The 21,638-nt window shown below is 43.7% G+C and overlaps 1 protein-coding gene across 7 annotated transcripts in view; it reads left to right on the forward strand.

Moving 5' to 3' along the window:
- Positions 1-1,427: 1,427 nt before the first annotated feature.
- Positions 1,428-21,638, forward strand: part of LOC135375965 (ubiquitin conjugation factor E4 B-like) — a 54,920-nt gene continuing 34,709 nt past the window's right edge. For 2 of the 7 annotated variants that reach the window (XM_064608597.1, XM_064608598.1), the window contains exons 1-4: positions 1,428-1,558; positions 9,366-9,516; positions 9,599-9,726; positions 14,757-15,081. In XM_064608597.1, coding sequence (XP_064464667.1) covers positions 9,505-9,516; positions 9,599-9,726; positions 14,757-15,081 — 465 coding nt within the window. In that variant the 5' untranslated portion in view covers positions 1,428-1,558; positions 9,366-9,504. Of the gene's footprint in view, positions 1,559-2,504; positions 2,663-9,365; positions 9,517-9,598; positions 9,727-14,756; positions 18,838-19,043; positions 19,187-21,638 lie in introns of those variants that run through there. The other 5 variants (XM_064608602.1, XM_064608603.1, XM_064608600.1 and 2 more) reach the window with 5 other exon arrangements.

Genomic DNA, 21,638 nt, shown 5'->3' on the forward strand with positions numbered 1-21,638 from the left:
TTTTCAAGCAAAAATAACGTATTTTCCTTGAACATAAGTGAGGGGTCAAGCGAGCTGGTGTATACATGTACGATTGAACGGAAACATTTCCTTGATTTCCGTTCAAGCGTATTTTCAAATGCTCCCGTCGCTCTCTTTTTGACACATTCTCCTTATTGAAGAAAATTTGAGAGAGAAAGAAAAAAAGAGACTTTGTAAGAGAATGCAGTCGTGTGACTAAAAATATCTGAAGAACACGTCTAATCAGTTCATTGCAGTGCACGTCACAGCCAATTTATTCAAGCCTTAGATTGGTCAAGGACTTGCATAAAGTCAAAGATACTGCGGGCGTTGCCCACATACGTGAGGCCGACAACGGCAAGCCATATCACCACCACCGCCACCACTGCGGGCGTAGAGCTTCTGAGTGGAAAAATATAACGTGTTGCTTCCAGCACTGAAATGAGCTTGGCCAGTCCACGGCCACACTGCATACAGCTTTCATACGGCAATTTTTCCGTTTTGTAACCAGTCCAGCTAGACTAAGTCTGGGTGTAGCAAAAAGGGAATTTTGGACACGGAATTCCATTTGACTTTTTTGTGATGCGTCATGTCATTCACCATTCTTTCATGTGCCGTACGTTGACAGAGATTGCAAAATTCGTTTTCCATCACTGTTGATGCACAACGGGTTCAAGTTGTGCACCTGCGCACCAGAATCCAGGTTTATTTTGATGGGTGCACTTTCTTCGTCTAATACTTCGGCGCGTCCGGAACAGGGCTGGAACGGCATCATCCGTGAGCAGCGACCTGTCCCTCGGAATTTCAACGTTTTCGTCGCCAATGATGTGCCGAAGAATCCTCATGGTATACCCTTCCTCTAATTACCGTTCACACACAACGCAATCAATTGTCAGTCCTTTCTCCGCGCGCTTTACGTTACGCGTCGACTCTTCTCTGCGGATAGTTTCCTTCGGTGGTCGGAACAGGAGGACCTCATGTTCGTCCTCACGGTGGCATGGACCATGTCGTGAAGACTGGATACCCAGACTTCGCTAGGTGACACACAAAAGCGCCCAAAGAGACACAAATTGAACAAACAAATGCTCGAAACGATACACGTTGAATTGACAAGTAAGCGTCTGCTCCCGCGACCCGACTCGCCTAGTGGTTTGCAGCGCCCTCTGCGACGCCTGAACTTGTCATTGCGGTTTGCGCTTCCCTAGCGCCCGGCACACTTCTCCTTCTAGCCCTTCTAGCCGCTGTACCGCGGATTTTTTCGCGATTAATTTCGATGAGTTTATTTTGCGAAGTGTAAACCAGAGTGATCCCGTGGAAAGAGGTAATTTCGTATCAAAATTCACAAATTTTGTAAATCGGTAACAATTTTTGGCCCGTAAAGTAGTAAAATTGCATGTATTTTTCATCATTTTGTCTTCGTAGAAGCCGCGGGATTACTATCCATCTCCCTTGCCAAAGAAGAAGAGGTCCTGCACTCTTGGAGAACAACATTCGATTAGGACTGCGGTGTTGCCCCTACCCCGTACCCATCCCAACAATGTCAAAGCGCCCGCTCAGTGTAAGTCATGCTTGCAGTACACCCAGTATCATAAATAGCCGGCATGAGTGGGAGCTTCCCAATGCACTGTATCCCTAGAAGGCGAAAATTATGAATTTCAGGGTCCGCCGGGGCTTGAAACTGAACAATTGGACACTAAGTGGCGGTTTACCTTAAAAAGACAGCGCCGTTTCAGGAGAGCACAATTGGTATTGTACTTAGAATTGCTCTACAGTCCAGCAAACAAAAACGTGAAAGCGAAATACGCAGTCGATATTGTGGCTGGCGACCACGTTTTAGACACGACGTCAATCCCGTGTTTTGAGAACTTCGAAGTTTTAAGACCTGTAATGTTGTCTAGAGTAAGGGTCAGGTGGAGCAACATTACATCTAAGAATATGAAGATCGTATTGAACTTGTCTCCTTATTGGGGGTGTTAAATGGACATAAGCGCAGAAAATCTGGAAACGCCCTAGTCGAAGACCTCAGGCAGCTCTGCATGAACGCTGACAGAGACCTTCGCTGTACATAAGACCATACTCGCATCAAGGTCGTCTGTTCTCAAAGAGATATTCAAACACCATCCACATTCATATATGATTGTTGGATTTAGCATTGAAGCAGTAAGCAAGTTTATCCAGTTCATGTATTCGGGGGGGGGGGGATATATTTATTAGACAAAAAGGGAAAAAAAAACGGGGAAAGGTCAGCCAAACGGGACGTCGGATTCGTTTGAAAATCCTGATATTTCAGTTGCATTAGAGATGCTTCACCTCGCTAAGACATTCAATTGCAAATTACTTCAGGAAAACACATCAGAATATTTAGGGACAAGGATACTTAATGGAAATGTAGTCGCATTCATGCAGGCGGCCTGCGTAACCCAATCTGATGACCTTCGCAGGCACATAAGGGAGTTTGTCGCAGAACACCCAGAAGTAACCCTTACTGAAGCCTGGCGTTACAATATTGTGCAGGGGTGGGGGCACCCGCTCAATTCGTTTAGTTAAATACAGCTGTACGTATTAAAAATGTTGTAAAATATTGAAAATTCAAGAAAGTTAGGTATTTTACAATTTTACCTGTGGTAGCTGTGGTTGCTGGCAATGTCTTAGCAGTGATCTGGTACGTACTGGCAGTCAATTTCGTTAAGGTGGGCCCACTTTTGCATCTTGAGTCAATTAATAGATGATGTTTGTTTCCTTACAAAGTTACGACATAGTGCAAACGTGTGTGACAAATGATCTTAGGGTGGATTCACGGGATGAAACTGCTGCAGCTGTGTTCCTGTTACGGTTGCACGCAACGGAAGTTGCACCAAATAGGTTCCGTTTATACGGTGAGCATCTCGAAATGCCGTAGTGGTCACCGAGATCGCGCATCAATTTTCGTCCCATTGTACTGCGACTTCAATCACTGGCTTCCGTACTTGGATAATTTTGCATAATTTCCACTCGTCAGTGATAATTTCATCGTCGATCATCATCGATTCGTCTCGCGTACTGCCGCCGCAATAAATGACACATGGCAGTCTTCCTGATTGGTCGTGCTTGCAAGGCCGAGCCGTCTTATCGATAGGTTGCAGCTAGAGTTGCAGGAGAAATTGCTTGTGAAGCGATCGACTCTGCATCTCTGGTTGCGCAACAAGAGCTTCACATGGTGCAACTAAAGTTTCATCGCATCACTCGACCCATACACTTTTCCGCTTTGATGGGACTCCATTGTACTTTCCATGAAAGCAGCACCCGTTACACAGTCCATTTGCTCTGCCCCTTGCACCTTTTTGACAAAAACAAGCACAAAAACAAAGACAGGTGAAAAGTGAGAACGTAGTGTTGGTGGCGGCGCAGTGGTCCCACCACCAGCTTCGGCTCGTTCGGCCTCCATAATTTTCGTTACTATCAAAAGTTCTGCCTTCCCCGGTTTGCAACATGATGAGGTAATCAGGATGCAACAGCCGCGTGACGCTACTCGGCTGTTCAGGGCTGGGAAAAGTAGTGATGGGCAGAACAACTCTTTTTAGTGAATCTTTTCATTTGATTGAGTTTATTCTAGTGATTCATTTAAGAGATTCGTTCAGTGATTCAGTGACGCCACGACACCACGTGGTGCAACGACGTAATCAAGTCACGTGATCGGCGAACTCACATTTATTTTAAAAAGGAGGTCAAGAGAATGACAGTGCTGTTCTGGCAACCGCACGTTGCTGTGAGTATCTGTGCTTATTATTACATACTCAAAAACAACAACAGATAAATTAATAATGATGAGTAATACAATGCAACACATATCCACAATCAACACGACACTAATAAGAAATGAACAAACACAAAATAAAAAGGCTGGCATGCACGGAACAGTTTAGTTCTCACGTCTCTATGTGCACATGACATCCTGTCCGCTAATCCGTCCAATTGTCTTCTGCATTGTGATTCCCTGCTCATGGATTCCTTAGCTTGTTTGTCTCTGTGCATGTTTCCTTCCCACTGGTCCTTGAAATCCTTGAGTACCATGCAATTTTATGCAGTCCTTGAAACCCCCCCCCCCCTTTGTATCTTGCACTTTTTTCTGGTTCTCGTGGAGCTGCTGGTAGAAATTCTTCCTACCTGGATCCAGAACTCTAGTTTCAAAACCACAGGAGCTAGTACTCTTTATTGCAATAGGAGTCAGTAGTAGCAAAGTAATGATGCCCTTCATTCAGTGATGAGAACTACTTGCAGTACCAAGCACTAAAGTACTACACTAAGTGCTTTGCTCAGTGCTTTTACTCCTAGGGTATACTTCAATCTGTGTACCTTACTCTGTACTCTAAGTACTTTTCTTCTGTGCTTTCCTTTCAGATACTCACATACCCAATTGGCAATAAAAACGCAAAGTTGGGTTGCAAAATGATTTCTTTCGTTTCATGTTAATGAGTCAGGTGTAAACTTTCCATATTTTACAGCATGACTCTGCCAAAATGCTAAATAAAAGCTTTCTCTAGATAACAGTTGAAACATAATTACCTCATGTTTCATGACTACCCAGTACTGAAACGTCAAGCGATACAATCTGAGATTGCAACATACTTGATGGGTGCGTAAGAGTACCTTGGGGGGAGCAAAGGACTATTGTGTTTTGCTTTAGGTATATTTGTAGTATGGTACTTGGTACTGTACTTAAAGTATAACATGTGCTAGATACCTTACATTAAGTACAATTTTGAAGTACTTTGTGCATCAGTGCATGCTCCATTATATTAGTCAATCATCCTTTTAACATTCAGGAGTTGACAGTTGGGTCACTATTATGCAGTCATCTTGATATTTTGAGTTCGAGGTAACTTATTGCTGTAACTAACTCCTTTTTTTTTTGTAACTTGTAACTTAACTCGGTACTGTTGCGCCATGGTAACTTTCAGAGGAACTCGTTCCATTTTCAAGTAACTTTGCCAAAGTAAGTTCAGCTTAGTTCCAAGTTACATTTATTTCAATTTTCAGTAATGACCACTTATTTCTTTGCTAGAAACGTTCTTTGCCACAGAACGTGATATTCAGTCAATTACAGTATTCTATTCAGGAAGTGAGAACCGCTGCCATTGAAATGAAGCTGAATCATTGTGCGCCCACACAGTAAGATGCTAAGCAATGAAATCGTTGGACATAAACGAAAACTATCTAAATGTATTGCAATCCTCCTCAGGCAACTCAAGATCTAATTCAACTGCTCACGTGCGCTGCATTTGTGTATAGTGCTGCTTTGTGTCGGAAGTAAACCTGGAAGTAACTCCTTCTTTCTTTCAAGCAGCTCCGCAACTGCGAGTTACATTTCAGGCTGAAGAACTTCGTTATTAACTTAGTTACATTTTTCTTGCGGTAACTTAACTCGTAATGAGTTATTTTTGACGGGTAACTTCTCAATCTCTGGATGTTTATAACTTATAAATATTCTTGCAAAATATTGAAGTCCCGGTCCTAAACTGCACCTTACATCCCAGACAAAATGACCAACTTAAAATTATGTGTCATAAGATTTCCACGTCAGTATTATTGCTGTGTGGTTCCTATTTGTGAACTTTATTTCTGCGTGGCAGCAAAATTGCATAAGTGGACCATATACAGTTGCAAACTCTGAAAGGTCCCCGGTATTCCATAGGAAGCGTTAGACACACCACTTCGCCCATGATTTTCCAACAGCTCTCACTTAACTAATGCCAACTTAAAAACTAATGACCACGCACATGTTGAGGTTCATGATCTGAGCCCTCGTTCGTGACAATCTACTGCAAGATACATTTTTAATATAAATTTGGCACACCAACAAGTGTTTATTTCTTCTTCTTTTTTTGTTTCCTTTTTATTTTTGTAAGCATATGAAATGTTACTTTACTACTGTATGTAGTCTCATACAGACCGCTGAGCCCAAGTTAGTTTCGAGCCTACGTAACAAGAACACACATTAAAATAGTACAGAAGTCATTTTAAACATCCTGTTTTCTTTCTCTAAAACTGTTAAAGGGGCACACAAATGCAAAAACAAGTTCACTTCAAATTACGTTACATGCTGCGTTAATTTCATACTTGTTATCATAATTCAAAACTTTGATTCTGTTTTGAAGCTACAATAATAATTATACCAGACTCTTTCTTGCTTCGGCGCAAAGCAGTAAGCGACGTTTCAACTCTTGCATCGGTGTAGTTAGTCGTACGTGCACACGCGTGCCATGCCATGGAGCAGTCCCGGGGAAAAACATAGTGCACGTTGCAAAGCGGACAGGCGCCGCTGTCCGAAGGGCGTGAAGATAAATGTCGTCAGTGTGACATTTGCGAGAACTGTTGTGGGCTACAATTCAGTGAATAGGTATTGAAAAATGCAGCAGTGACTACCATGCCGCCCATATGCGGAGCACTACGATCCGACCCATTGCAAACCCTCTCACATTATTCAAAAAAGTATCAAATATATTCGGATATCGCTACTCGATTTCGAATCGAACCGAATATACAGTTATTCGATTCGATATTAGAAAATTTCGAATATTCGCACAGGCCTAATAAACGGTATTGTGCATTGACTCCATCTGCTATTCTGCCTCCCAATCCCTATTTACTTTTTTTTTTTTCAAATTCGTGTACCCTAAACTTGGGGGTCGTCTTATATTCGACGTCATCTTAGGTTTGAGAAAATATGGTAATCAGTGTTTTTCCCATTCAGTACTACCAACGTCTGAAAAATTTCGGTAAAGTAACCGTGTTCTTATGGAAGATATCTGAGTATCCCTGAAATGTGTACTTCTGTCTGTTGTGAACATTGATAATGTATCAATATTTGAAATATCAATATTCGATTTTGATAAATCGATATTTGTAGATATTCAGAGTCCCAGGTCGTCTCAGATCATTCTATCATGGCAACAGTGACGTCCACAGAGCAGTTAGATGGTGTTGCACCGTAAGACACACGGACAGCCCCTGTTGTCTGCAAGTAATGAAGGTTCTCGCATACTAAATGGAAAAAAAACAAAGTAAAGCGCAAAATGGTTCCATATTTTTCTCAAGACTAATCTTCTGGAAAGCCTGTTGCACTTTTATTCTACAGGTTCAAATTTGCGAAGTTAGCTGCAATCATTTAGAGTTCTTGAACTGGCAGAATGGCGAATCGCTGTAGCAGACGAATTCTGAATATCTATGTAGCGAAGGAGGGAGAGGAGGCATTAAGCAGGCCTTTTGTATCTAGGTGGCGTTAGCAGTGCATATGCAGCCTCTGTGTGCATATCATTGATTCCTTGTTCAACATTCAAATATCCCAACCACATGAGGTGAGCACAACACAAACACACACACAAGAACTCTGCACTCAATAGCTGGTAGTGTTGATCATACAGGGATTGCAGATGCACACAACCCATGCATGCCACTGCTGCATAGTTGTGTATCATATAAGTGTTTTTTTTTTTCATGTACTTACGTGTTCTATATGGACTTGTCGCATAAAAATTTTTGCCATCTGTTGTGTGCATTTCATTAGTAGAGGCTCGTTACTGAAAGTGGAATCAAAGAATATGTATTCTGTCTGACTGTCGAGAAATCGTTTGCTATCGTACCTGGTGATTTCATTGTGTGCAACGTCACGAGCGTGGGATGCACCACTACATTGCACACCCATCGGGAACCCGCTGCATGGGCTTAGCGCACACGACTCGTGAAATTGGGAAATCTGGAACAGTCGGACCTCAATATAATTAACCCTATGTAAAGAAATTCCCGGTATAGGAAAATAATTTGTATTTTCTGCCACAACTGCCTGCCATATTTGATCAGGCCCAATACAACAAAAGAAACTGTGTTCCCTGTGAGAAACTGTGTCCCACTTTAACGTTCCTGGTCACAATTTTGACAACATTAAACTATATATTCTAGAAACCGGGTTTAGATCCACACGTGACAGACGTGATAGGGAGTCTTACCTCGTATACAAGTTCAACGCTCTTCACCTGTCCGGTATCAACAAATCACAAGGCACTCTAGAAACACTTCACAAATAAAATATGCTTTTCCCTTCTACCTCTATTATAATCTGTTATGTTCTGCATGACAACTGCTTTCTGCTTGCTTTATTGCATGCCACAACTTTGTATTACAAATATATATATATATATATTTATTGATTTAAAAAAAAACTTTGCTTGTTCTGGAATTTTCCCCACGTAACCACTAACCTCCTTATCTTTCACTATGCTTGCCAATTCTTGTCTGTTGTCCCGTTTCGTCCACGTGTTCGTGAACCTTCCATTTTTCTGTAACCGGTCTGTAGCCTAGATCACTATGTTCACATAATCCCCTCCATACTCTAATAAAGCAGCCATTCACTCCGGCCGTAGAATCCCGTACGGACCCTTTCTTCCCTCCAGGCTGTTGACCCACAATTCGCATGAACCTTTAAACACGTCACACCTAACCCTTTAAATACCATGCCAATGATGAGGACGGTGCCCAGAAGAACAGTCTCTGTTCGAAATATCGGCGGCTTCTGTCCTTAGGCAACTCCCTTCCTACATCTCTACCGGTTCGCTGGATTTCTACCCATCTGTGTTCCCTGTGAGTTTCTCTATATCGAGGTTGGACTGTTTTCGAAAGCCACAAACGTAAATTACTTGAATCCGATCGATACACGAGGCTACAAAGACGAATACAGAAAATATGGGATTCCTTTTCAAAATGTCAAGTATTCTCACAGCGCTTGTAAAAGTGCCATATGGTATGTTTGGTTGGCATTCACTTGCATTCCAGTGCCAATGCTTTGCGCTGTTCTTGTAATGATTGGGGCACTCGCACCACAAGGGGTTCCTGAGGTACCGAGAGTGAAACGTAACACCACTTGATACATAACATCATGGGGGACGCAAATGATGTTACAAGCACATGACACTCGTGCCCGGCCATCGCACGCTCCCCTCATCATCATCATCATCATCGCTCTCTTTCCTTAAACCAGTGACATGCACGAGCGGGGAAACCTCATTGGTGGTAGCCAAGGTCGGGCTGGGAGGTGGTGGGTTGGAATCCTACAACTGATTTCCCTGGGTATTCTGGCAAACTTTCCAGTCTGTGCGATTCCCCCTGAAGTCGGCCCGGGACGCGTACTAACCTGTCCCCCTGCTGCTTCCTGCTTGTCGCTCACCATGTGTTCATGCCTGTACACCACATATAGTCGTGGTTTCTTTTTATTACAAAATATTTTTTCAAGTTAGAGTGGCCACAGTTGATACGGCAGTGGCTCCTAACCTCTCGTTTGAGACCGCGTGCAAACTTCGGAAGGTGTGACACTGACTTATTTGCTATTGTTTCAGGTCAGCACATCGCCTGTTGAATCGCCTGAAGCTGTTCGCCGAGCACCCAGAGTGGTTTGTCAAAGACATCGCAGACCTGCTGCTCTTTGCTATCCAGTACGGAAAAAGAAAAGTGGATAGCCTCATTCGTACCAGTAGTATGGTCACAAAGGTACCAGCCACAGACAGTGGGCAGCCATTGTGACTAAGCCCTGGTGCAGTTGCTGGTGGCTTTAGTGTGCTCCTCACTACAGTCCATGGCCAATCCTTACCTGACAGCCAAGCTGGTGGAAGCGCTGTTTGTTTCCAGCCCACGGGCATCACCTACGCGCGAGTCCTGGCAGCACTTGGCCCCAGCCTTCATGCGCTTCTACACGGACGTGTGAGTGAGGGGGTTTCACCCTAAAGAGGCAACTTTCAATTCGGGGTGCAAATTCGGGCAAGAATCGAGTTAAACTCTAAAACTTCAGGCTCTAAGCATCATTTGGTCCCGGAAATTTCGGCACTAAAAGCGACAGAAATGAGCAGGTGTTTTGGTGCTCAGAAACAACAAAATAGGCAGTAAAATAAAAAAATAATTAACCTGGCACACCCCTTTGCTTTGTTGGTGTTTGAGAATGCCCCTTCCGGAAAAGCTTGCCCGTTTAAACGTACTGTACAAACCTTGCCCTGTGGTACACGAATGCAAAGGCGGCCAGGAACCAAACTATATGAAATAATACTTTTAGTTCTTCGCCACCCAAGATCTTGACAGGCCAAATCTTTTGATGAGATATGCACAAAACCCTCCTAGCAATCCAAGGTACTGAAGGAAACTAAACGCAGAAAGGAATAGAAGGCGCAGACATGCAGAAGCGAAAAGCAAAATGCAGATCAGAATAAGCAAGAAAGGTGCACTTCCACCTCAAAAAGGGGCTGTTACAGCACCTAAAAACATTAAAAGACTACAATCCAGCACAGTCAATAAAATGGCAGGCAACCCGAAAATGCAGATTTTAGGCATTTATGGACGTTTATATTGTAAATGCCTCATATTCTAAGCTCCTATCAAGATACGCCTTTGGAAAACTTGTGCTGAACTTAGTTCACTTACCACAATGGCGCTCGCTACGTGGTCCAGAATGGTGGCGATCTCGTATCACCACCAGGTGCCTATAAGTGTCAAATGTGTTAATACATCAGAGCAGTGAAATAACTGTTTATAGATTCCGTATTGTAGTATCCTTATTAACTAGTTCAACTCGAGCAGTAATTGGAACGTATGCGAATGTTCGTATGTTAGATATAGTGTGATGATGGCGGCCTGCTATGATCATCTGTTGTTGCAGGACCTACTAGACAATGGCTACCATTTATATTACTTATCAAATCACACATCAAATTTCAATAAATTTAATATGTACTCGGGAGTTAGTGGCAACAGATTATGCATAATTGATGCACATAATGCTTTTAACAACACTGGGGGGAGGAGATGGAGGGAGGTGCAGGAAATCACAGTCTGCATAACAGCATTTTGGGCCTTGTAGATAGCACCAGTGTGGAACATGCAAACTGTTTTCTTGGCAGCTTTCAGGCCTGGGGCAATAAGTGGAGGCATAACCACTACAGACATCATACTTACAGCCTGAAGTTTTCAGGAAATATTTTTTTATAAATTGGGAGGGAGGTAGAAATCGTGTAAATAAACGTGCTATAAATTCACGCAAATTTGGGTGGAAAAACTTCCTGTATGCTGAATTTGAGGATCAATTGGGCTCACTTACTCAAATTAACTGTACTGGTTTGGTACAAACGTGATGTAACTACATTTGCCGCAACACAAGGTGGTGTACATACCAAAGGAATGTCTCAGTGAGGGCAGTTTGCCGGGTAAAAATTGGGGGTCACCCTAGTGAGGCAACCTTCAATTCAGGGAAGAATCGGGTTAACCCTAAAACTTCAGGCTAAAACTCAAGCATCATGCTTGAAGGGCTTGGCAAACAGAGAGAAACATGAGAGTAGAATGCAACGGAAGCAGGTGTAGATTCGAAGAAGGTAACAGTTCCCTGAGTTTGGAGGAAGGCACAAGACAAAACATGAGATACACATTACAAGCCACATGTGTTTAAAGGGACGGTCTCGCACAGCCGGGGCGATTCCGAAACTTAGCCAAAATTAGTTTCACGAGTACTGTACACATACACACGTCAAAGTTTCATTCGGAATAACCGAGTCGTTTTCGAGGAATTTGTTGAAACGTGCCGTAAGAGCAGACGACGAAAGCTGCGCTTCTCTCATGCATACGTCACGTATGACGTCGGCTGCGGGTGCGTTGTCATTGTCACGGTAATTGTAACTTGCAGAAGCACCTTGGGTTGAGTAATCCCCTTTGCTCTCGAAATGGGGACATGGAGGCGTATAATTCCGCGAGCGGAGAATGTAGTCCGAGCATTAACTGTGGGGTCTCCCATAATGTGGCGCACAATCGGATACGTGAAAGCTAAGTCACGTGTTTTCTTTCCGCGAGTATTTAATGCAGTTTTTAAATAAACACGTACTTCTTCTCCATGTACGTCGTCAGCGACACTTCATTTTGCAGCATGATCAGTGTACAACGGGGAGTGTAATGGAAGCGCGCGTAATATGTTTTTGGTCGGAGCTGTAATGCGACCGCGCGCGCCGATTGCCAGCGACTTCAGATTTGTGATTGTGGATGGGGTTCTTCTGCGACTTTTAACTTGTCTCTGAGGATTAAAATAGTTGTTCTGAACCACCATGCTTGCCACTACTTAGAATGCGCATTTTTCACCTGAGAACTGAAAGAAAATGTACGAGATTTGCTGCGGTGCCCAGTAACTTCTGAAAGTCGTCTGCTCACGCCGATGCACTAGTACGCTCAGAAGCAGACGATTTCTGTATCCTATCACGGACTTACCAGTAGGGCGACGTGGCCGTTCTTATTGTTGCCAACACAGATCGCGGCATGCTCTGCAATCTTTATCAATTTAATTCGGTTATTTAATATCTGTGGCACGTTTTGTGGGGTAAATTAGCAGTATTCCATTTTCAACAAAAGGCAATCGAATTGTACACTTTATGAAAGGGGCAGGGGGTACGAGGCCGTCCCTTTAATAGACTGTTTGTACTATTGCTGTTCAAATGTCCAATATGCAAAGAATATTTTGTCTCCAGTGAACACAGTTTTTGTAATCTTATTTGAAAAGGTGTGCTTTTTCATTGCACTATGTGCTAACCATTGCGTTGCACTGGCATCAAGTTCCAGCACATCAAAACGGCTATTTTGCATCACAATAAGTGCGTGTACCTTCATTAACATTTGCTCTTAAGCTTATGCCTTGCACATCAAATTCTAGCAGCACCTTCACTGCTTCACATATTAAACAATATTTTGTTGTCATTGTGGCAATCATCAACAATACAGGGAGTATGCTATAAAAGGTCAGTGACATTTTCGCGCGTGACACTATATCTATTTGAGAGACGGACTTGTGCTGCCATACAGTGAATCACTTATGCCAGAGAAACCTACGAAAAAATTGTGGTTACCATTCACTGTGTAATAAAATAAACACGACCACGGAAACTTTCGTCTTCATGTGTTTCCTATGCGCAATACCGATGGATGGAGGTGAAAGTTTGCATGGTCATATTTATTTTGTTACACAGTGCTAGGTAACCACAATCGTTTCGTAGGTTCCTCTAGCATAAATTATGTACTTTGAGGCAGAGGAAGTCTTTTCGTGATAGAGGTATAGCAACAAGGAGGTATCACTTCTTGCATGAAAATGTGACTGACCTTTTATAGCATACACCCTGTATACCAGGATATCATAGAAGGGGATTAGTCATGTTCAGTGTTAAGCGTAAATGAATATTGAAAAAAAGGAACTTCTGGTCAACAACCGAGATGCTGCCACTTTTTCGAGATGACTTTACGGTTCAAGCACTCCTTACATGATTACATGGGCTTACGTGATTTCTCATAACAAAAAGTTTGGAAGTGACCTTTTGGGTTTCATCATCCCAGTTGTGTAAAGGGGAGGGGACCATGAAATGATTTTTGAGAAATCTGAGTACTCTGCAGGAAACCGTTCTCATGATCCATCACTATCGTACACACATCGACTTTTGGCCGTATTCAGTACAACGGGGGCGCAGTTATCAGACAAAAATAGCAGGGCGTGACCGCTGGATATATGCCTTCGAAGTGGGCTTACGTCATCGCCATCCAATCCTCTCAGCCAACTGTGAACGACGAGGAGGACACACCCCGCCGTACCACGTGGGTGCATGGTTTCGGTTTGGACAACAACGACGTTGTATATCTGCCGTCGAAATCACTTGAAATATGGCGAAAGGCAAATTATCAGCCATGGAGGAAGAGGTTATGCGACACACACAGCGTCTATGGATCGTTTGGTATGCAGCAGCTCATAAAATGTCACCGACGAAGATGAAGTTAAAAGGGGAAAACGTGCTCCGGTAACCATGCTGACAGTCAACGGCTATATTACATTATTACATTTCTCGTAGGATTCTGTGTAAACGGTTAGTTACGATCTTGTCTCCAAGTCAAATTAAAACATATTTCATGACGTAGTATACAAGCTTGTATGTAAATTTCGCACTTTGCTCACAAAAGCCCGTCCGCGAATCGGCAACATGTTCTGTGTATGATGTCACGGCCAGCTCGCCTCGGAGGCGGGCCGTAGCAGCTGCCGTTCACGCCTGTGGTAAATATAGAATATTTTCGATATTTGTACGATTTTCAACTTCATATTTCACAGAGTGAATGCTTTAGTACAGGGGAGCTAATTAAAAATGATCGTGGGCTTGTCAAATATCGTTTCATGGTCCCTTTAACTAGCACTGCAGTGTACACGTTTCGTCTGCTACGTAGAAGAAAGACGCCGTTCTTGAAGGAACACCCCATTGGTTTGTCTTCTATGTCTGTGGATACAATGACCTTTACATTTAGTACCTGTTATGTCAATATTTTCTGCATGGTGGACCCGATGTCTATATTTTTAAAAAAATTACGTGTTATCCTTTATGATAGAGTTTGTAGGTAAGTTTTTAAAGAGACCGAAAAATTCAAATAACCTATGTAACTAAACTCCTAAATTACTTATTTCAATGTTTCACTCCTCGAAAAGCTTATCTCATTCACTTGCGAGCGTTACACTTTGCCTATTCTTGGTTGTTGGTTTGTATTTAGCAAGGATATGGCCTCCAGAGAGTGACATTTCCAAAACTGTTTTGTGTGTGTGCTCTTCTTTTTGTTGTTTTGCCTGACAAGTTTGGATTATAGCTTTGCCTTTTAGAACTTGTCATGCGTCTCATGTTCGCTTGCTTGTGATGAGCAGCACTGCTGCTGCTAAACATTACCAATCACCGTCCTTTGCGCAGCATTCTCATCAAAAGCCTGTGGGAGAGCCCTTGCCACAAGGAGGGGCTTCTGCGTGAGGCGTCTGACGGACGTCAGTTTGTCAGCTTTGTTAACATGCTGATGAAAGACATGATGCTCCTGCTCGACGAGTCCCTGGAGTCTCTGAAGCGTATTCATCAGACGCAGGAAGTGGTTGACGGGTCATCCTGCAGTGCTCAACAGACAAGGCAGAGGCAGCTCCAACAGGATGAACGACAGTGCCGGTCTTACCTCACCCTGGCTAGGGAAACAGTGGACATGTTACACTACCTCACCACTGATATCGAGGAGCCTTTTTTACACCCGGTCAGTTGAATACTAAACTGCTAAGGTTATGTTTGCACAATTGCCTGTTCCCTGACGTAAGAGTACTGAGGGACAAGGGTAAAGAGGAATAGAATTTCTCAAAGTCCTTTAGGTAATTCTTGAGAAACACCTGGAAATACAGGGTTCATCAAGGTGAACCTTGCCGTCTGACAGAAGGAGCTGGAACACAGGTGTAGTCAATTAGAAATGCGAGGCAGTGGCGCTTTTTCAATTTTCCACGATTTATTAGCAGATAAACTGACCAAGTGACAGTATTGACATAAAAGTTTGGGACATAATATGTCCTCTAGCATCTACTTTATCTTCCCGACACCCTTTCTATTGCGTTTATCTCCGTCACAAATCCCGAAGTTCATCTTGTCAAGTTGTGCTTGTCGGAGTCTCTGTTTGGTGATTTTCGCGCCTCAAGCTTTATTGTTACCCATCGGCCGGTCCCCGATAGTTGCGGTATGACTTCCCGTTCGCACCCCTCAAGTGAAACCTTGCAAACGCTGGGGAGGGCCGCGAAAGGAGAATTCTGTGAACGAACAAAATAGGGCCGTAAAACGTCCGTGCTGCATTTTGGGCTCTCACGGTAGGAAGGGCTCAAACGTAAGTAAGAAAAAGAATTACACAAGAGGTGCAAAGAAGGAAAGAGAGAAGACATGAGCAGAAATGATTCCACACTGGTGGCCTTTGAGCGTCCATGCACTGCAGTCGTAATAGGGGAGAGGGGCTCAGGTCCACAAAAGCTTGTATCTTTGGTAGTGCATTTGGGAGGGGAAAAATTTACATAGAACCCCTGCTACGTTACCGCACCACAGTCTTAAAGGGGCACTAAGATGCAAAAACAACTTGCTTTCAAATGGAAATCGATGTTTCAGTTAGTATAATGTAAGCAAGATTAGTTGACACAGCTCTATCGTTTAGAAGAAAAACACAATGAAAACAGAGCTGTCTTTGGTGGCAACGAATGGGATCCCCTGGAGGTAAAGACTGGCGGCATCCAATGAGACAGCAGGAGAAACATGCGCATACCTATTGTGGCCGTGTAGATTTGCAACGGGCCTTATCATAGTGTTCCGTATATGCACGGCATGATGAGAAGTACTGTATTTTTGAATACCGATTCACTGAATTGTAGCATACAACAGTTCTCATGAATGTTCCACCGACAACATTTATCTTCATATCCTTCGGACAGCAACGCAAGTCCGCATGGCAAGGCGCACTATGTTTTTCACAGAGACTGCTTCATGGCGTGGCACGTGCGTGCATTGGCTAAGAACAGAGATGCACAAGCTAAAACGACATTCACTACTTACCACCGACCAGCTCCCATGGCATAGTGGTTAAGATGCTCGCTTTCCACGCCGAGACTGGGAGGTGAGACGGGTTCGAATCCTACCAGCGGCTGTGCTGTCTGAGGTTTTCCCAAGACTTTCCAGAGGAATGTCGGCACAGCTCCCCCTGAAGTCTGCCCAGGACGCACACTAAACCCCCTTGTCCCCCACTCCTTCCTCCTGTTCTCTCTCCATCTGTCCACCTCTGTATGCCGCTCATAGCCGCTGTTTCTTCGCGGCGCAAACACGAAATTAATAATAATAATAACTACTTAGCACCGAAGCGAGAAAGAGTCCAGAATAATTTCGACTGTAGCTCCGTAACGGAATCAAAGTTTTGAATTATGATAACAAATACGAAATTAACGTAACGTGTAACGTAATTTGAAGTGAACTTGTTTTTGCATTTTAGTGGCCCCTTAAAATATGTGAGAAGAGGGCTGCTTTGGTCAAAGGAAAAATGCAGAATAAAAATGCTTGGAACCCCTCAATTCGGCGATCTTTCGCGCCAGATATAACACGTGACACATCTCCCTTGTCTGATGTGTGTGGTTGTCGAGGAGGCATTGGAAAAACAGCTCCTCCTTCCTTCTTCGTCAGTGTTGTTAATTGTCATTGGTATCGTACTGTCTCTGTCACCTATATGTCCGGGCCTCAGAAAAGAATAAGCGCTTTCTTTGTGACGGTGTCAAAGCATGAGTGTCCGTCTGCAAATGTTGAAGGTAAATATTGCTCTATTACGCCTTGTTCTTGGCCCACTCGCACAAAACTCTGTCATTCATAAATAGCACCCAGCCACGGCGCGCATAATTCAATTTGTTGACACTTAATAGCGCTAGTCAATTTTGCGGAATTTGTTTTCTTGCATGCTTGATGCAGGCACCTCGATGAATGCCCCTTCCACACTCTGATGAACAGTAAGCATTAAAGTAAATGCAGTGCTGATTCAAAGCCATTAGTGCCTTGCACAGTATGCAATGGTTAAAGGAGTACAGAGGGCCATCCAAAAAAATTTCAGATTGAGACATCTGATGAAAGTGTGTGTGTCATTATACTGAATAGCGCGAAAGGTTTTGATGTGTGCAATTTGTTTCCCAGAAAAAAACTCGCATAAACGTAGCTCCGCGCCTTCACCCTTAACTCGCCACTCCAGCTATAACGAGGATGAGGAGGTACGATGGCACGTCAGCGATGACGGCATAAGGAGACTCGTTCTGGTTTGCCGGTCGGTGGGGGTCAGCGCATTGTCCCTTTGCCGCCGTAAACCTGTTTTGCAAGTTTTCCCGGAGAATTGGGGATAGAAGGAGCGGCCGAAGCATTACTGAGGCAAGGAGAAAGGCTTTATCAGAACCCCGAACAGCCGAGTAGCAGACGACAGCGGAGTAGCAGACAACATTTCTCTAGGTCAATCAGCAAACGTTCTCCTTATAGCGTCAGCGCGAGGTTCCAGGCAGATCGCACACTCTTAGAAATAGGTCTTCTATCGTGCCGTCAAGAGCTGCCGTGTCTTCTAGATTCACGCTCAAGGCCGAAGTTTTAGACGGCAGATGCCCACGTGACCCGGGAGAAAAGAAAATACCATAAAAAATTGTCTTGCTTTTTTTGGCGCGTACGCCGTGTAGAAGACACGCTTATCACGTGACCAGGAATCGGACGTCGTGAAGCATATTTCGTGTTGTCTAAATTTTTGCCGTGGTTTCTATGGGCTCGGAGTGATCACCTGACCGGCTTCGAGGACCGGAATCACGTGAACTATGCGACGGGGGCCAGACATGCTGGTGGCGCGGCACTGGTCACACCTCTTCTTCGGTGCCTTGCCGCCAGCGTTTCCTTGCTTTGCTGATTCTGGGATTCTATTACAGGTAAAACACCTCCGTTTAATAAATTTTATTGCGATAACTATGCTAGCAGCACTACTATTGTAGTGGCTACCTGTTATTTCCCCACGCTTCTAACGAGCATTTGGAAGGTGCAGGTGCGAATGGAAGTGTCATGGCGGTCGTGACAGAATGTCAACGAAAGTTATCTGGTGATGCTTGAGAAGTTGAGTTGTAAAGGTATTCGAGAGACGCTAATGTGTTATCAGCTGTATCCGGTTTGTAGCTCTGTTAGAATTGCCTCTAAACGTGTACTTCACGAGCGCTAACGCTTGTGTATGGCGCAGGATGTTTTTGTCATTCGGGGGCTCGTTCCGGCCGTGGTTTGAGTAACCATTCTCTGTCTCAACTGGCCGCAGTGGGTATGGACGTCACCAACGAAGACTTCACTGGTGTTCAACGTGCCGCCTGGAGGGAATGTGCGTGCGGTTCATGCCGAAGACTGACAGATATTAGCCGGAACACGGCACAAGTGTTACCCGGAACATGCGTCCAATGCTAACAATCACCTGTCGACCATGACCGCATTCAGTAAGGTATCTCTTTGATCTCTCCTCCTACATACTTGGAACTGCCATGGTACCAATGTACCATTTTTCTCTCCTCGCTGCCTACCTATCATCGTTTTAGTATAAGCTATAGTTCGTACCCTTTCACTGTTGTCGATAGTGACTTTTATTACACTTAATGTTGTTCGTATCCACTTTGTAATGCGTCTTTGTCGTCGTTTACTTTGTCACAGTTACGCCTGGAAGCAGAATTCCGATTCGAGGCCAGGATGGGAAGCATGGAGGAAACGCTGCACAACGGGTGACAACTGCCATATCAACCGCCCCCACAAAGAGATGTAGAGTCACTGCCACAATTTCACAACTTTGCCGAAATAAAGTCGTCAATCCCCTTTGAAACAAATTCTGTTGACTGCAAGCATGCCTGGCAAGCCTGCGCCGGGGGGAGGGGAAGCAGTAGCACGCGGGGAGGGGGAAATGACCGGGAAAGGAGGAAACTGTGAAGCACAAAACAGACGCCACTTTTGTGGCTTCTACGAGGGAAACCACGTGATGCGACGTCATTCCCCGCGCTTTCGCGTGGTCTCTACGTAGAAACCCCAAAATTACCGTTTTTCGGGTTTCTGTAGAAGACACGATAGAAGATCCATTTTTAAGAGTGCAGGCTGGTACTGCTCTTCACCACTGTTGCGCACGGTCGCTTTTTGCGGCGTATTTTAAATTCAATTTCTGCGATAATTATGACTCTGTGGTGTAAATTACTTCGCATGGGGCATCTTACTGGCAAACTTAACAGTTTTATAGGAAGAAAACTGGGTGTTAAAAATGACTTCTGTGCTACTTTAAATGTTTCAGCCAGCCTACCAGTGCAAAGATGGAGATCCGTAAAATCCCGTCTTGTGCGTAAATATATGATGTAATATAAATGTCGTCGTCGAGTCGTCGAATAAACAGCGAACGGTTTATTAGACTACTTGGTAGCAAAACACAAGAGTGATAGCTCTCTGAACACAACTGAGTCCAAAGAATGAATGCTCCAGCTTGGAGCGCACAAGCATTTAAACGTCGCGCCGAAAAGTCTAGAAACAGCACGTGCGTTTGCGAGAGAGCAGGCGATGTGTCTGGAAGCTTCTTGCTTCTTCTTCAGCACGCGCCGGGATGAGATGTACCGTTTCGTGCCTGCCCTGGAAGTTTCGCGATGATGATTCGTGGCAATATATAAGTAAATATAACATAAATAAAGCAAATTTCACTTGTACCGTGGTATGCTGTGTAGCAGTTTGGAGTGTTGAACGTGTATTTTAAACTGCAATCGTTCAGTTGTTGTGTTTCCAGATTTTCTCACTGAAAATGCCCTCTCCCAAAACCCCCTCACTCTTTACACATTTTCGTCACTCCCCCCTCAGGACAAAATCCTGCCGGCACCCATAATTCAGCCCACTAAATGTCCCTGTGAAACTATGTTTAAATATTAGAACTAGAACAGTTTACGCAAAAAAAATAAAAGCATAAAAGTTGGCATGCCTGCGTCTGGCTCTGCCGAACTTCCTATCCAGTTCTACCCACCACCACTGTGTGAACGATTCCAATTTTGCTGAAGGCGTTCTCAAAAAGACGTGCTTTCCATTCCCTCTGAACAGGCAGCCCAGCCCTTTATGTTTAGCTGTTTGTATTGGCAGTATATATTCATGAGGCATGCCACGAAAATCTTAATGTGGCAATTTTGATGGTGATTTTCAAAATATCATTTTGTGTCACCAATGCCAAACTGTCATTCGGTTGTTCTACATATAACTTAGAACTCTGCTGTTTTGAACAACCTAAAATTTTGTGTCTGTTGAGATGTATTTTTGTTGGAGGTGCAGGATTTTTCAGTTTCGCTACTCCCCCATGTATAACATGTACTATGCATGTCTGCTCCAGCACATGGGATGTTTAACGAGAAAGTTTTTACATTCCACTAATACGAATCCAACCAACCTCGCGGCTGTTGTTCTGTTACGTATAGCAGTAATTCTGTTTAAGATATTTTCGTTGAGCGAGGTTCCACTGTAGTAACAGAAATGCCCAGAGAAACTGACGGAGGTGAATTGAATGTTCTTCGAGAACTGAAGAGTTACAAAAGGCTTGAAAAGCGCACAGTGTGAGCCTGCCATGTTGGAGATAATGGTGTAACAATTTTTTTTTTATTTTGCTCGTTTTCTCTTCTCACGGAATATGCGAGCAGACCCTACTTGACGGAAATATTAATTTTCTACGCAGAAAGCTAGGGGCTTTACACATTACATGTACTGTATGCCAATGCATACAGATGCTGATACAGTAGAACCCCTTTGTAGTAAACCCTCTGGGACCATGATGAAATTTTACTAGATCAGGAGTTTTATTATATCAGGTGTGCGATTGAATGTATGGGATTCTATCGGGACCGCAGTTCTCGTTTACTATAAGCAGAGTTTTACTACAAGAGGAGTTACTATAAAGAGGTTCTACTGTACTTGTACTGAGATATTTATATGTGAACATCTTGAACACAAGCGCGTCAGGTTGGGTAAAAACAATGAGAATAACAAAAATCTCCAACCAAGGCACAGGACCCGATGTTTCAGACCCAGCTCGGCTGTTTCCTCAGAGGCGAATGTAGCGGTCGTTGGAATGGAGATTTTTATTACTATCTGTGATATTTATGTACAAAACTGGGCTCTGCTCTATATACCGTCAAAAATACAGCGAAAGAGCATACGAATGTAACTTTAGCCATTTTCAGCATCCAACCACTTTATCTGTTGTTGTCAGATCTTTCTGACACAGCCATTCACTATTACAGA

The sequence above is a fragment of the Ornithodoros turicata genome, unplaced genomic scaffold (assembly GCF_037126465.1).
Source record: "Ornithodoros turicata isolate Travis unplaced genomic scaffold, ASM3712646v1 ctg00000960.1, whole genome shotgun sequence".
Lineage (NCBI taxonomy): Eukaryota > Metazoa > Arthropoda > Arachnida > Ixodida > Argasidae > Ornithodoros > Ornithodoros turicata.